The following is a 14,978-nucleotide window of genomic DNA, read 5'->3' as shown; positions in this document are numbered from 1 at the left end:
TTCAATAGTGTTATCTCTTACTTGAATAATGGTGCTGCGGGGGACTATTATCCAATCTACAAAGAATACAAAATTAGGAGAACTGGCTCATACTTTTGAGGAAAGAAAAGGTCCAAAAAGATCTAGACAGATTTGAACAGTGGCCTGAAATGAACAAGAACAAATGGAAAAATCCAATTTTTAGGATGATTCTTAGACAATAAATCAGACAATGAGGAAATAAGTGGTGAGAAGGGGCACTCAGGCACATAACAGGAGATGCAGGAAGCAAACACAGGGTTAGCCATAAAGGACTCCGATGCCTAATGTCAGACCTGCCACAACTTAAACCTCTAAGTAGAAACGATCCTTGGCTCCATTTGTTGAGAAAGGTATAGTTTATTAGAGGTCAAGTGTATTGCAGTAGCGCAAATCCAGAACTGAAAACCATGCACCCAAATCCCTAAGTTCTACTCTTCCCTCCTTAACTGTCTCTCATTGCCCACCTCAGTGTGGCCAATCAGGTTCAGGCAAGATGTTTTCATAACAGGTTGGTATAAGGCTCTCCTTCCAGCTGGGTGACTGTGAAGCAGTGTCTTGAGGAGCTACAGTATCTACTTTCATTTTCCCAAGCGTTCCTCCCTTCACACTCCCCCTCCCCACATTTCATGGCAGTCTGTCACTGCAGTGGAGCACAAGCAAGCATAAGGTGGCAACTGACTAATGCTCAAAACATGGGGAATAAACAGGGAGAACTTGAGGTTTTGGGACCTGAGGGCAGGTATGATATTGTAGCTATTACTGAAATTTGGTGGGATGGAACCCATGATTGGAATATATTACTAGAAGAATGTAATTTGTCGGGAAAAAACAGACCCTACAAAAGGAGCTGAAGACTTCCATTGAACTACTATATCTCTACAGAAATACACAATACCGAGGATGAAAGCCATCTTGAAAGTATTTGGGTGAATATTTGAGGAAAAAGAAATGACATTGCTGTAGGTGTCTACTACAGGCCACCCAACCAAGCAGAAGAAATAGATCAGTGATGGCGAACGTTTTTCTGCTTGGGTGCCAAAAGGGCACATACACATGTGATATCGCGTGTGTGCTCACACCCATAATGCAATGCCTTCCCCCCATACATGTGCGCGCTACCATCCACGCTCCACCTCGTGTGCAGACCTCACTGAAGCCTCCGGTAGGCCTGTTGGGTCATTTTTCACCCTCCCCAGGCTTCAGGAAAGCCTCCGGAGCCTGTGGATGGCAAAAAACAGGCCCAACCGAAGTTTGTTTCCGATAGGCCTTTTGGGCTCATTTCCCCCCTCCCTAGGCTCCGGAAGGCCCAAAATCAGCTGGCCAGCATGCACATGTGCACTGGAGCTGACATAGGGCAACGCCTCGCCTCACAGGTGGCACGCGTGCCATAGGTTTGCCATCACAGAAATAGATCGGTTTTTTGGCTGATCAGTTAAGCTGAGGTGTGTAGGAAACACACCACTATAGTAATGGGGGACCTCCGTGACCGTGCTTCAAGTGGGAAACAAATTCTGCAAGGGATGGGAGATCAAACAGGTTCCTAATGTGCCCAGCCGGCAACTTTCTCATCCAAACAGTGGAGGAGGGAACTAGAGGGGCAGCTATACTGGACTTTGTGGTTACTAACAGGGATGAAACAGGAGTGGAAGTTGCAGAGCACTGGGGGGGGGGGTGACTGTGCCATACTAGAATTTGCCATAATGCAGCCACAGGTACCTGAACAAAGTGAGACTTGTGTTTCTGACTTTAAGAGGGCAGACTTCAACAAACTAAGAAAGATATGAAGAATGATTCCAAGGATAGAAATCCTAGAAGGAAAAACAGTAAAGGATACTTGGGAGCCTCTGAAAAATGAGTTAATAAAGAACAAAGGCCACAGCAAAACTAATATCACAGATAAACAAAAACAAAATACACCACACAAGACCAGCAGGCTTGCCCAAAGAGCTCTCTGACAAATTGAGGGACAAAAACGACAAAGACAAAGAAGTGAAAGAAGGGCCTATAACTAATGCTAGAATATGAGAAGCTGGTGATGGGCAGCAGGAAGAAAGCAAACTGCCTAATTCCTTCTATGCACCTGTTGCAGGGGTGGGTTTCTATGCAAACCATACCAGTTTGCTTGCGTGCATGCGTGCTTCGCGCGTGTGCTGCTTCCTTCGCTCACATGCACGCCAGCCATGCGTTGCTCGCACTTGCGCAGTTTTCTGCAAAATGGTTGTGCACATTCACAAAGACCATTAAAAGCTAATAAACAAGATGCCAGCAATGGCAATGGAGACCGGGAACCAGTTCGGGGGCATGGCCAGCCTGGGTCATTGCTGATTCTGGGACCCAGGCCAAAAACCACTACAGGTTCAGGAACACCGGGCCAAACTGGGAGCAACCCACCTCTGACCTGTCACAAAAGGGAAAAATAGTCGAACATGATGGGGGAAAGAATAGAAATACAGATAAAGATAAGCATGAATTTGTTAAGAGAACATCTAGCTCCTTTGGATGGGTTCAAATCTCCAAGGTCAAGTGGTTTCCATCCCAGGCTACTGAAGAAGCTGGCCGACATACTCTAGTTTGATGAAAAGAAGGATTAGGGGGGACATGATAACAATGTGACAATATCTCAGGGGCTGCCACAAAGATGAGGGGGTTGTGCTATTTTCCAAAGCACCTGAAAGCAGGACAAGAACCAATGGATGGAAACTAATCAAGGAGAGAAGCAACATGGAACTAAGGAGGAATTTCCTGACAGTTACAGCAATTAATCAGTGGAACAACTTGCCTTCAGAAGTTGTAAAGCTCCAACACTAGAAGTTTTTAAGAAGAGATTGGATAACCATTTGTCTGAAGTGGTGTAGGGTTTCCTGCCTAAGCAGGGGATTGGACTAGAAGGCCTCCAAAGTCTCTTCCAACTCTGTTATACTATTGTGTTCTATTCTGTTCTGTTCTATCTGTAACTACTGAAAGAAATATTTCAGAGCTTCTGGATCACAGGGGAACTGCCAGAGGACTGGAAAAACAACCAATTTGTCTTCAAAAAGGGGAGAAAAAGTAGATCCAGCAAATTACAGGCCAATCAGTTTGACATCAATACCTGGGAAAATCCTGGAAAAGATAATCAAGCAGCAGATATGTGAGCACTTACAAATGAATCAGGTGATTACTAGAAACCAGCATGGGTTTGTTAAAAGTCACACCTTACTGCATTCTTAGACAAAGTGATGAAACAACCAAGCTCAGAGAGCACCAAGGACTCCAATATATCTTTCACACATTTTGTTCATATTTTTTATTCTTCAGTGAAGAATTTTGCATTTCTCTATTAAATAAAATTCTGTTATTTAGAGCCCATTTTTCTAACATTTCAGTTCATTTTGAATTTTATGTCTGCCTTCTAAAACACTGTCCTATTTTGCGCCATGTGCAAATTTAATAAGAATTCTCTCTACCGTCAATCATTAATTAAAAAAACCTGAAGACTCAAGGATCCAGGTGTGATTTTTATGGGGCTCCACTCAATACTCCTTTTAAATGTCATGAGCATTCTTTGATTACTATTTTTAACCATATGTATCTACTTAATTCTAGTGATATTTTACCCATATTTTAACTAGCTTGCTAATAGTACATAGTTCATCAATGATCATCATAGAATGAGACAATTACAAAAAGTCACCACAGATTTGCCAGGCAAACCTTATTGCCTTGTCCAAGTGGCTAAGAGAGAACCTGGAGGTCTTTTGTTCAACATCACAATGACGCCCTGAAATCCCACGGTATGCCATATGTTGGAATAACTAAGGTCATCTCCATCTTGTAACCTTGCCAACAATAAGACTGAATTTAATACAGATAAACCATGTTTTCTAAAAACCTGGAACTAATCCGTGAAATAGCTAATCCCCAAGAACTGAAACATGGAGGTTCTCAAGGAAAGACAGGAGAACCACTTTGCCTGAGATGGTATGAGGACCTGCCTTGGGCAGGTGATTGGACTGGAAGGCCTCCAAGGTCCCTTCAAACCCCATGGGTCTATGGGAAGGAGAGTTCAATGTATTCTCATTGATCAGGCTTTCTAGTTCTTTAGTCCAAGAGCAGAATGGCATTTTTGAGCAAGCCAGAGTCACAACAAGAAAGCATTCTAACAGATTTTCAAGGAGGAGAAATAACCTTGTGTCACTTAGAAAAACACAGCCATGTCGCGTGTCTTAGACAGGTTCAAATAGAAGACGGTGGAAAATAGATTAAACTCTTTAGCAGTTGCAATGGCTGCCAAATTTCAGTAGAACTTGTAGTGTTTAAGGGAGTGTGGATTCCAAAATTTCTTGGACTGCATCCACAAAGCTCAAAGGCAGAAAAGGAGTGCCAAGAACCAGCTGAACTTCTGTATATTTAGATATTCCACCCCTAGAGCACTCCGGTGAAAGAAGAGCATTACACTTCACATCAAAATTAAGATCATACTTCTCTTACAGTGTGGTTAAAATTTTATTATTAATATAATCCAGAAGCCACCACCACCACCCCAAAAAATGGGAAAAAGTGTGATGAAGAAATTAAGAGCATAAGGACATAAGAACTGTTCTGGGTCCCACGGTGACTAATGAGATGTATCCCAAATACAAAGGAAGTGGGAGGGGGGCATCCTGTCCTCTGACGGGTGAGATGCCGAGAGATGCCGTCAAGCTGAACAAACACCCACAGACCCCCTTCGGTTCCTCCATGAATTTGTCCAGATGGGAAACTAAAGTGACGAAACCATATAATCAGCTCAATGCATTTACTAAAGTATCTTCCAAAAACCAAATGCACAGGTACAAAACAGGTACAAAATGCTAAAGTAGACTGAGAATTGTTTAGTACAAACCACCCCCACCCTGGTTCCCAGAAAGAGGGGGGAAAAGATCCCTGAGCCGCTAATGCAGTGTTTTTCAACCTTTTTTGTGCAAAGGCACACTTTTTTCATGAAAAAAATCATGAGGCACACCACCATTAGAAAATGTTAAAAAAATTTAACTCTGTGCCTATATTGACTATATAAAAAGTGTTTTTCCCACGGCACACCTTACACTATGTCACGGCACACTAGTGTGCCACGGCACAGTGGTTGAAAAACACTGCGCTAATGAACACAACATAGCTTTGCCCGCTACCATATCCGAGCTGTAAAATCCAGATGACCACAAGATGGCACCATATATAGCACATACTCTCTGCTGCCATCCAATTGTACCCCAGATTTTGGAGCCCAAATATGGTAGCTGTAAACTATATTGTAGCATCTCATCTTTAGCACTTCTCTTAAGGGTATCTTCAAGGTGCTCAACCCTGTTTAAAGAGAACCAGATTTAAAAATAGTAACTCTGACAGGGATCCAGTTGTCTTGATGGGCCGCCACTTAAATATGAGCTAGCAGTGTGTGCTGCAGCTGCCAAAAAAGCCAATCCACTCTTAGGTTGAATCAACAGAGGGACAGCATCAAGATCATGAGAAGTGATAGCATCACCCTATACAGCACCAGTAAGGCCACACTTGGAAAACAGTGTCCAATTTTGGTCACCACGATACAAAAAAGAGGCTGGAATACTAGAAAGTATGCAGAGAAGAGGAATAAAGAGGATAAGGGATATGGAGGCTAAATCGTATGATGAACAGCTAAAGGAACTAGCCTGATGAAGAGAAGGATTAGGGGAGACCTGGAAGCATCATGCAATACTTGAAAGGCTGCCACATAGAAGGGGGGGAGTCGACCTATACCCCAAAGCACCATGGGGCGGGACAAGAAGCAATGGTGGAAGCTCATCAGAGGAAGACCCAACCTGGAATCAAGGTTAGTTCCAGTTGGAACTAAGGAGAAATTTCCTGACAAGAAGGACAATTAGTCAATGGAATAGCTTGCCTCCCAGAGTTATTGGTGCTCCATGACTGGAGATTTTCAAGATCTTCACCCAGGATGGAATAAGAACTCCTGCCCTGAGCAGAGGGTTGGACTAGAATATCTCCAAGGTCCCTTCCACCTCTGTTCTTCTGTATTCTGTACTATAATTGGAAATAAACTGAATTGAAATTCCACTCACAACAGCAATTATGATTCTGGCTCCAACAGAAAAAAAAGGTTTCTAAAAGAATCATTTGCTTCAATCATGGCAAAAAACATCACCAGGATGGAATGCTGGACAGTTAACCTTGGCGGGAAACTCCCTTCCTCCGCATGCGCAATGAGATGGTCAGGCCAGCGTCTAGAATCTTCCTCCAGCACATAATGATTCCCTTCCCAAATACCATGCCCCCCTCCCCGTTTCAATGGCAGCCGAAGCAGCAGCAAAGCAGAGGCTGACACTCCAATGCTACATAAACGTTCAGGAAAGGTTCAAAAGCAAACCGAGGATTCCATCATGAGAAGGAAACAGATATGCACAGAACAGAGAATACAGAATAGCAAAAGTTGGAGGGGACCTTGGAAGTCTTCTTGTCTAATCCCCTGCTCAAGCAGGAGGCCCTATACCATTCCAGACAAATGACTATTTAAAATATCTTTGGTAAAACAGAAGAGAAAACAAAAAATCAATTACAAAAAAGTGAAAAGCAAACAAAGCAATAACAATTAAATATCTGTCAGGGTTGTTGATGATATAAATCAATTAATGAGACACACATTTGTAGTTGAAGGTAAGCAATAGCTAGAATCAATGTCAGAAAAGCTAAAGTTAAGCAGAGATTGTTGAGAGATTCAAAAAATAGTCTTCTATACATATTGAAAGCAAAATGAAGGGAAAAACATATTACAAACTGTTCCACAAAGATATCAAATGAAAGAGAAAGATTATTTAATTTCTTATTAAAATTTGTATACATCCTATCTTGGCATTTTGTGCTGCTTGGTTTCAACAATTTATGGATTATAGCCAAATCCCTAGACGATATCCATGGACTTAGTAATGTATAGTAATGTCTATAATCACCATCAAGTCACTTCAATCCTTAGTGATCACATATATTTTCTCCTTGCCAATCTATTCCTAACTGGTCTTTCAGATCTTCCTACATTGTCCCCATCACCACACTAACTGTGTCCATCCACCTGATTGTCGTCTTCTTCCTTCCACCTTCCCTAGCATCAGAGCCTTTTCCCAGAGAGCTGAGCCTTCACATCACATGTCTGGGGTAGAATAATTTGAGCCTGGCCATTTGTGCCTCATGAGAACTCTGGGTTGATTTTTTTCCAATGTCCCATCAATTTGTTTCCTGGGCTGTCCATTGTATTCCCAAGAGTCTTCTCCAACACCAAAGTCCTTCTTCTTAAAACACAGAATGTTCACTTCCATAGAATGTTACAGGGAAACATCATGGCTTCTACAATTCTGATCTTTCTGGGTACAGACACATCACAGCATTTGGGTATCTTTTCCAAGGCTTCAAGAAAGCAAGATAAGAAACAATGGAGAGAAACAAATTATGGAGAGAAGCAATCTAGAACTAAGAAGAAATTTCCTAACAATGAGGACAATTTACCAGTGGAACCACCTGCCTTCAGGAGGTTGAGGGTGCTCCATCAGTTGAGTTTTTTAAGGACAGTCATTTGTCCAGAATAGAATAGAGTCCCCTGCTTGAGCAGTGGTTGGACTAGAAGACCTCCGTGGTTCTTTCTGACTCAGTTCTTCTGTTTCACAGCTGTTCAATTATCTGCTGGTCTGCAACCTACTTCTTGAGTGCTTGTTCCTTGACAGTTGATGGTTGATTCTAAAAGGCAGAAGTTACTCTCCACTTTGATATTTTCACTGTCAATTCTCAGGCTGGTCACTATTTTGATTTTTTAAAAAATATTTAATTTTAACCCCATTTTATCACTATGCAGCTTGAGTTTTATCACTAGACCTTCCAGGGGTGAACCAAGATACAGCTATACAGCTACAGCTGGTACATTCTGAATTATCCCCCAGTGAACTTCCTTGTAATTCAAACAGAAAGCGAGTAGGAGATGAGTGATTGACTGAAGGAGCTCCTGATCCAGGAAAGATCCATAATTGACACACAAAGATTTTGGGCAAGGAAAATCAGTAATTAAATCAAACTGGTACATAGAGAACATAGAAAAACAGAATTGGAAGGGAACTTGGAGGTCATCTAGTCCAACCCCTTGCTCAAGAAGGAGACCCTATACTATTCCAGACAAGTGGCTGTCCAGTCTTTTCTTGAAAACCTCCAATGATGAAGCACCCACAACCAGTTGTTCCACTGGTTAATTATTCTCACCATTAGAAAATTTCTCCTTAGTTCTAGGTTGCTTCTCTCCTTGATTAGTTTATATCTATTGCTTCTTGTCCTGCTTTCTGGGTGCTTTGGGCCCCCTCTTTTTTGTGACAGCCCCTCAAATACTGGAAAACTGCTATCATGTTCCCCCTAGCCCTTCTCTTCTTTAAACTAGGCATGCCCACTTCCTGCAACCATTCATCATGTTTTAGCCTCCAGCCCCCTAATCATCTTTGTTGCTCTTCTCTGCACTCTTTCTAGAGTCTCCACATCTTTTATATATTGTGGTGAACAAAACTGGATGCAGTATTCCAAGTGTGGTCTTACTAAGATTTTATATAGCAGTAGAAATACTTCACATGATCTTGAGTCTATCACTCTATTAATGCAGCTTAGGGCTTCATTGGCTTTTTTTGGCTGCTGCCGCATACTTTTGGCTCATATTTAAGTGACTGTCTACTTGGACTCCAAGATTCCTCTCGCAATTACTGGCATTAAGCCAAGTTTCACCTAGTTTGCACCTTTTTCTTGCTTCAGTATAAAACCTTACTTTTATCAAGGTTGATTTTCATTTTGTTAAGGTAGGCTCCAGTGCTCAGGTCTGTCGAGATCCTTCTGGTTCTTGAGCCTATCTTCTAAAGGGACCATCTTGGTGTCAAGTGCACCTTTGATGAGTTCCCTTTCTATTCCCTCATCTAGATTATTTATGAGATGTTTTATTGATTTATTGCCTTACCTCCCCTCCCCCTTTTGGGTTTCTGAAGGCAACCAGGCAAAAGAAGGAACCTGAGCTACAAATATGCATGCTTACATCAGGTGTGACTTACGCATTGGTCCTTCCCACCTTTCTAAGATGTATAAAGACAAGTGCATCTCTCAATAGTCTTTGGAGAATTCCAGCAGCACATGCTGCCTAATAAAAACGGCACTAAGTAGTGCAGTGGGTCTTTTTATTATTATTCATTAAATATGAAACTCAGTCAACTGAACATTTAAAAATGTGTCACAAATACCATTATTGTTGTTGTTGTTATTTGCTTTGGGTCCTGTGTTTGATTCCCCAATTCTCCCATCCACTTCAGATCCAGGAGAAAGCCCCATGTTATGCACAGTTTCTGCCTGGGGAAATGCAGCCCTATTGAGGTGGAAGATCTTAGCCTTGATCCCTTCATCAGAAGCCATCCGTGTTCTTAGGGATCCATCTCCCCATTGATATGCTGACAGCCTCAAGGCAGGGGGCAGAGCCACGATGGCTGTCTTGTCCAGTCAAGATGGCAAACTGGTCCAGGGGGGGGGGAGAAGCATTGAGGGATCCCCCAAAGGGTATTTCCCCCCAAACACACGTGACTCCAGAGGAAGAGGGGAAAGGGGTGGGAAGCAGCACTGCACACACATTCAATGCCATTTTGTGCCATCCTTGATGGGCATCTATGTAAACTAAAAATGGGGGAGGCCAGTGCAGCGACATCTGAAAGATTAACCACAGAGTGGAATTTGCTGCTGGTAAACTTCTTCATTTGTAAAAGTTTATCTGTGCACCCACCTACATTTCAGACCACAAAACATAAAAATATCTCCAACCTGCTTCCCCCCCCCTTTTCCACAGAAAAAGCACAACAGATGAAGGGGAAACGGAGGCAGAGGAAATAGGGGGAGGGGGATGTTCTAGCACAAGGGGGGCTGTAGGACAAGGACTGGGCAAGAACAAAGAGGGGGAAGGAGAGAAGGCCTGCTGGGCATTGAAGGGACCATCCATTCCCTAGCCAGGGACGGCTCCCTCTCGCCCATCCCTCCCTCCCCTTCTTTGGTTTTCACAGAATCTTACCAAGATCCCCCCCTCCATCCAGAGAGCATTATTGGGGGGGGGGGGCTCTGCTTGCTTTATAGTACAGGATGTGCCTACATTCTGTGGAATTCAAACTGAAGCACAGGTAGTCCTCGAGTTATGACCACAATTGAGCCCAACATTTCTGTCGCTGAGCGAGAGAGTTTGTTAAAGTTTTGTGACTTTTCTTGCCACATTTCTTAAACGAATCCCTGCCATTGTTAAGTTAGGAACACAGTTGTTAAGTGAATCTGGCTTCCCCATTGACTTTGCTGATCAGAAGGTCGCAGAAGAGGATCACGTGACCCCGGGACTCTGCAACCAACATAAATATGAACCAGTTGTCAAGCATCCGAATGTAAATCACATGACCATGGGAATGCTGCAATGGTCGTAAGTGTGAAAAATGGTCATAACTCACTTTTTCAGTGCTGTTGTAACTTCGAACAGTCACTAAATGAACTGTTATAAGCTGGGGATTCCATGTACCTGCACAGAAGTGTACCTGATCCATGCACTGCAGGAATGTCCTCCCATGCGCTGCCTCAGGATACAAAGTCCTCATGTCAGCAGAAGACAATTGTAGTCCAGCAGAGGGGGAAGGGAGGGGGAGATGGAGGGGGGAGAGAGGGGGAGGGGAGGGAGAGATGGATGGATGGGGGGAGGGGGAGGGGGGAGGGAACTCTCCTCCACTCCAAGCAGCCTCCTAATGAAGCTCTTTGCTAACATCCCTTAACCAATTCTCTGCTGAAGTGAAGCCTCTGGCCATTCAAAAGCACCTTCCGAAACACCCGGGAGAGACTGAAAAAAGAAATGGTGGCTCTGCCAAACTAAAACCCAGTTTTGAAGGCAGCCCTATCACCTAGTAACACCATAGCTGGAAGTGCATGCGGATTTAATTGTCCACCAGACGGCACAGATGTAATTATTTTGGCTCAACTATTGAACTGCAGATTGCAACTGAATGTTAGTGTTAAAACAAGACAGTCTGGGGGAGAAACAGCCACTCAGAAATTGAGTTTATCCTTCTTTGCTGTATATAGACTGGTGTCCTGCACTGAGAGCAAAAAAATGAAATTCTACGGCAAATTCGAGAACAGATTATATACAATGCCAGGTACTAAACTAATTTATTCTATCTTTCAAAATATAGTGACAACTTCAACAGGTATCAGGACATAAGCAGGGCTCAGCCAAGTTGAATTAATTTGTACTTTACGACATGCACTCCAAGTTTTTTCTTCCCCTGTAAGCCAGCCTGCTTGTGTCTGCAGGTGAAAATTAGCATTTCATACATTGGATGGCCTGGATTATTCTTTATTAAAGCCTACACAAACCTAAATTAACCTTAAAAGGTTAAACCTTAACCTTAATGCAGATGGAACACTGGATGGTGAGCCACAGAGCAGGTGCCATACGTGTCAAACCCTGGTATTCCCCCACAGACCAGCTAACAGCCACCCATTCCTAAGCAGGGACACAATCATTGGATGCACAACCAAATCAAACAGGCATTTGTATACAGCAGCAATGACCATAATAAAAAATACTGGTTGAACTATGACTCCCAGCATCCCTCACTATTGGCCATGTTAGCCAGAGCTATTGGGGGCTGGACCATTAGAGCAATATTGGACTGAAGACTGTGGTTAAATGGAAATGTGGCCAGCATCCAGGGGTGGGTTTCTCGCCCCGTTCCAACCGGTTCGGTTGGAACGAGGCCGGCGGCGTCCTCGCGCATGCGCGCATGCATACTAGCGTCTGTGCGATGCTCCAGCTGCTCTGTATGCGCTGTATGCGTCCTGCGCATGCGTGGAAGCGCAGAATTCGGCAAAACCGGGTAAGGAGCGGGCGCGGGCGGGCGCGGGGGGGGGGGGCTTCGCCGTTCCCGGAAGTTACTTACTTCTGGGTTCGGCGACCAACCGGATCGCGGGGACTGCCGCGAACCGGTTGAAACCCACCCCTGCCAGCATCACTCAATGCCAAAGGCACCCAGAATGCTGTTCCCTACTTGCATTTTTTCATGCTTTTGAACTGCTAGGTTGGCAGAAGCTGGGACAAGTAATGGGAGCTCACTCCGTTACACGGCGCTAGAGATTCAAACCGCTGAACTGCCGACCTTTCTGATCGACAGTGTCTTAGCCACTCAGCCACCGCATCACCGTGTCGAGTGGTATACAAGTCTGCTTTTGCTATTGCTAATGTGCACGAGGTGGAACTTCCCTGGGGAAGCTGAGCTTCTTACCTCCACTAGACCGATCAGATCCCACAGATTAGGCCTCCTCCGAATCCCATCTGCCGGCCAGTGTCGACTGGCGACTACCCGGAGGAGAGCCTTCTCTGTGGCTGCTCCGACCCTCTGGAACGAACTCCCCGTGGAGATTCGAACCCTCACCACCCTCCAGGCCTTCCGCAAAGCCCTTAAAACCTGGTTGTTCCGACAGGCCTGGGGCTAAAGAGCCGTTGCCCCCGTCTCGAATGGTATGACTGTTGTGAGTTTTAAATTATATATTGTTATGTTGTTGTTTTTTAAATCTTTTGTCTGTATCCCCCCCCCCCCCCGGTTCAGGTTGTGAGCCGCCCTGAGTCCCCTTCGGGGGAAAAGGGCAGCATAGAAATTTAATAAACTGAACTGAACTGAACAGCTTCATGGAATTTGCACTTAGCGTGCTATTCCTGGAGGAGGGACCTACTCTGTCCCTGCACCGTGGCACGACATAACCGCAAACGTCAAAAGCGCGCCGACAACACCGCGGCGCTAAAACCGCGATGTCAAAAGCGTGCCGATAACAGCGCGCCGACAGAAGCGCGATTTAACTTAAGGTAAGGTTTAGGGTTAGGTTTAGGGTTAGGTTTAGGGTTATTTTTAGGGTTATGTTACAGTGCGCTTCTGTCGGCGCACTGTTGTCGGCGCGCTGTTGTCGCGCGGTTTTGACGGTGCGGTTTTGTAACCGCGCTTTAGTCACACGCGCTTTAGTCTACCGCGGTTTTGTGGTGGAACCCCCTGCACTGATCATTAAGGGCTCTTCAAATGACTTGCAGCAGGATATTTATCACCAGGGACTCTAGTCAAATGGAAAGCTTGCAGATTCCCACATCTCTAGCTCTGAGGGGCTCCATGGCTTCACTGCCTGGGGCTGGAGGAAGAGTCCCTGCCCAGACTGGGAAGAGAGTGCAATCTGCAGTCGCTGGGGTCCCCAAGGACCCTGATTCTTTACCTTTGCTTTGCCTAAAGTGTGTCTGTTGCCAGACATGATAGCTCCATTTGCATGTGCACAGTGATGCATGATTGCATCACTTACTTATTTTTATTTATTACAAACTCTTTAAAGCAGGCATTGGGAAGGTCTACAAGCAATTTGCTAGAAGCATGCCTTTCTTTGCACACACACATACACACACCAAAATAACCCTCCCAACCCCTGCAGACTGTGCACAAGATGCTAAGCTTGGTTGGCGTTGGTTTCGGTTACTTTGGGGTGTGGGTGGGGTGGGAGGTCCTCTGCCCATCTGGCTACTTTGCAGCCCAAAGGCGCCAATCTTCCCCTGGCGGACATTCCCTCTTCACCCGCAAGGCGAGCCATCCCGGGGTTTCTGCCGGCCGAAAAGGCTTCCGGAGTTTGAAAGGAGGCCAGAGCCGCCCCACTCCGTCCATTCACAGCCACTGGCCGAGAACCGCCCATCTCGCCCGGGCTCCGAGGCCGGGCTGATCCACCACCCAGCCCAGCCCGCGCACCACTCGGCCGCCCCGGCCCTGGCGCTGAGGGAGAGGCGGCCGGCTCGAAGGCCGCGGGGGACGCCGCCCCTTAGCCCAGCCTCCCGGGGGTCGCCCGCCTTCAGTCGGAACGGCTGGTCCTTGGCGCGGCCGGAGAACGGCGCCTTCGCTCGGCTGTAAAGCCGAGCATCCTCGGCCGGGAGGAGCGGAGGGGGCGGCCGGAGGCGCTTCCCGACCACACCAGTCCGCAGCCAGGAGGTCTGGGCTGCCGGTTCCAGAGAGCAGCCCCTGCGCCCAGCCCAGCCCTCGCCCGCCGCGCACTCACTCACCTGCTGTGGGCTGCCTCTGCCGGGCTCGCCAGGGACGCGGGGCTGTTGCTGCAGCTGCTGCCGTCCGGCGGGCGCGAGGTCCGGCGAGGCTTCCGCAGTGCCTCCGGGCTGCCGGCCGTCCTGGGGCGCCGTCCGCTCGCGGCGCAGCTCGGAGCGCAACTCCAGGTAGCAGCCGAGCGTCAAGAGGTGCAGCGCCAACGAGAGCGCGAAAAAGCCGGCCACCGCCCGCCACGCGCCCGAGCCCCGCCGGCCGCAAGCGCAGCCCCCGCCCGCCCCCTCCGTCTCCAGCGGCCGCCTGTCCCGAGGAAGCCGCAGCGGCGCCCCGCGCTCCGAACCCATGACGCCGGCCCGGCCCTACTGCGGCCGCCCCATCGCCCCGCTGCCCGCCCGCCGCCTCCGCCGCTGCTGCTCCCGCGGCCGCCGCTGGAAGAGTCCCCGCCAGGGGGAGGCAGGGCCGGAGGCGGGGCCGGCGGGAGGCCGCCTCTGCTGTGCGCCCGAGGGGAGGGGGCTTGTGTGCGCCCGCCCTCCTCTCCTCCCCTCCTGCCGGCTGGGGCGGGGGCTTGCCGGGGAAGCCGGCCGTGCAATTTCCGCGCATCCCGCACGCTCTTGAAAGGTACAGGTAGTCCTCGACTTACAGCCGTTTGTTTAGTGACCGTTCAAAGTGACAAGGGCACTGAAAAAAGTGACTTATGACCGTTGTTCATACTTCGGGCCCTTGCAACATCCCCCTGGGCATTGATCAAAATTCAGACACTTGGCGGCTGAGTCACATTTATGACGGTTGCAGGGTCCCGGAATCATACAAACATCTGACAAGTAAAATCAGTGGGGAAGCCAAATT

The 14,978-nt window shown here is 46.9% G+C and overlaps 1 protein-coding gene across 5 annotated transcripts in view; it reads right to left on the bottom strand.

The window, feature by feature from the left end:
- The window catches only part of EDA (ectodysplasin A), a 90,711-nt gene extending 76,162 nt beyond the window's left edge, over nt 1-14,549 (bottom strand). For 3 of the 5 annotated variants that reach the window (XM_014072691.2, XM_087727544.1, XM_087727546.1), the window contains exon 1: nt 14,138-14,548. In XM_014072691.2, coding sequence (XP_013928166.2) covers nt 14,138-14,476 — 339 coding nt within the window. In that variant the 5' untranslated portion in view covers nt 14,477-14,548. Of the gene's footprint in view, nt 1-14,137 lie in introns of all 5 variants that reach the window. The other 2 variants (XM_087727543.1, XM_087727545.1) reach the window with 1 other exon arrangement.
- Between the last annotated feature and the right edge of the window lie 429 nt (nt 14,550-14,978).

This window comes from Thamnophis sirtalis, unplaced genomic scaffold (genome assembly GCF_051295495.1).
Source record: "Thamnophis sirtalis isolate CommonGarterSnake01/CBP01778 unplaced genomic scaffold, rThaSir2_p1.2 scaffold_13, whole genome shotgun sequence".
In the NCBI taxonomy this organism is placed as follows: domain Eukaryota; kingdom Metazoa; phylum Chordata; class Lepidosauria; order Squamata; family Natricidae; genus Thamnophis; species Thamnophis sirtalis.
Note: the sequence above shows the minus strand (reverse complement) of the source record. Positions and strands in the feature narration are given on the sequence as shown.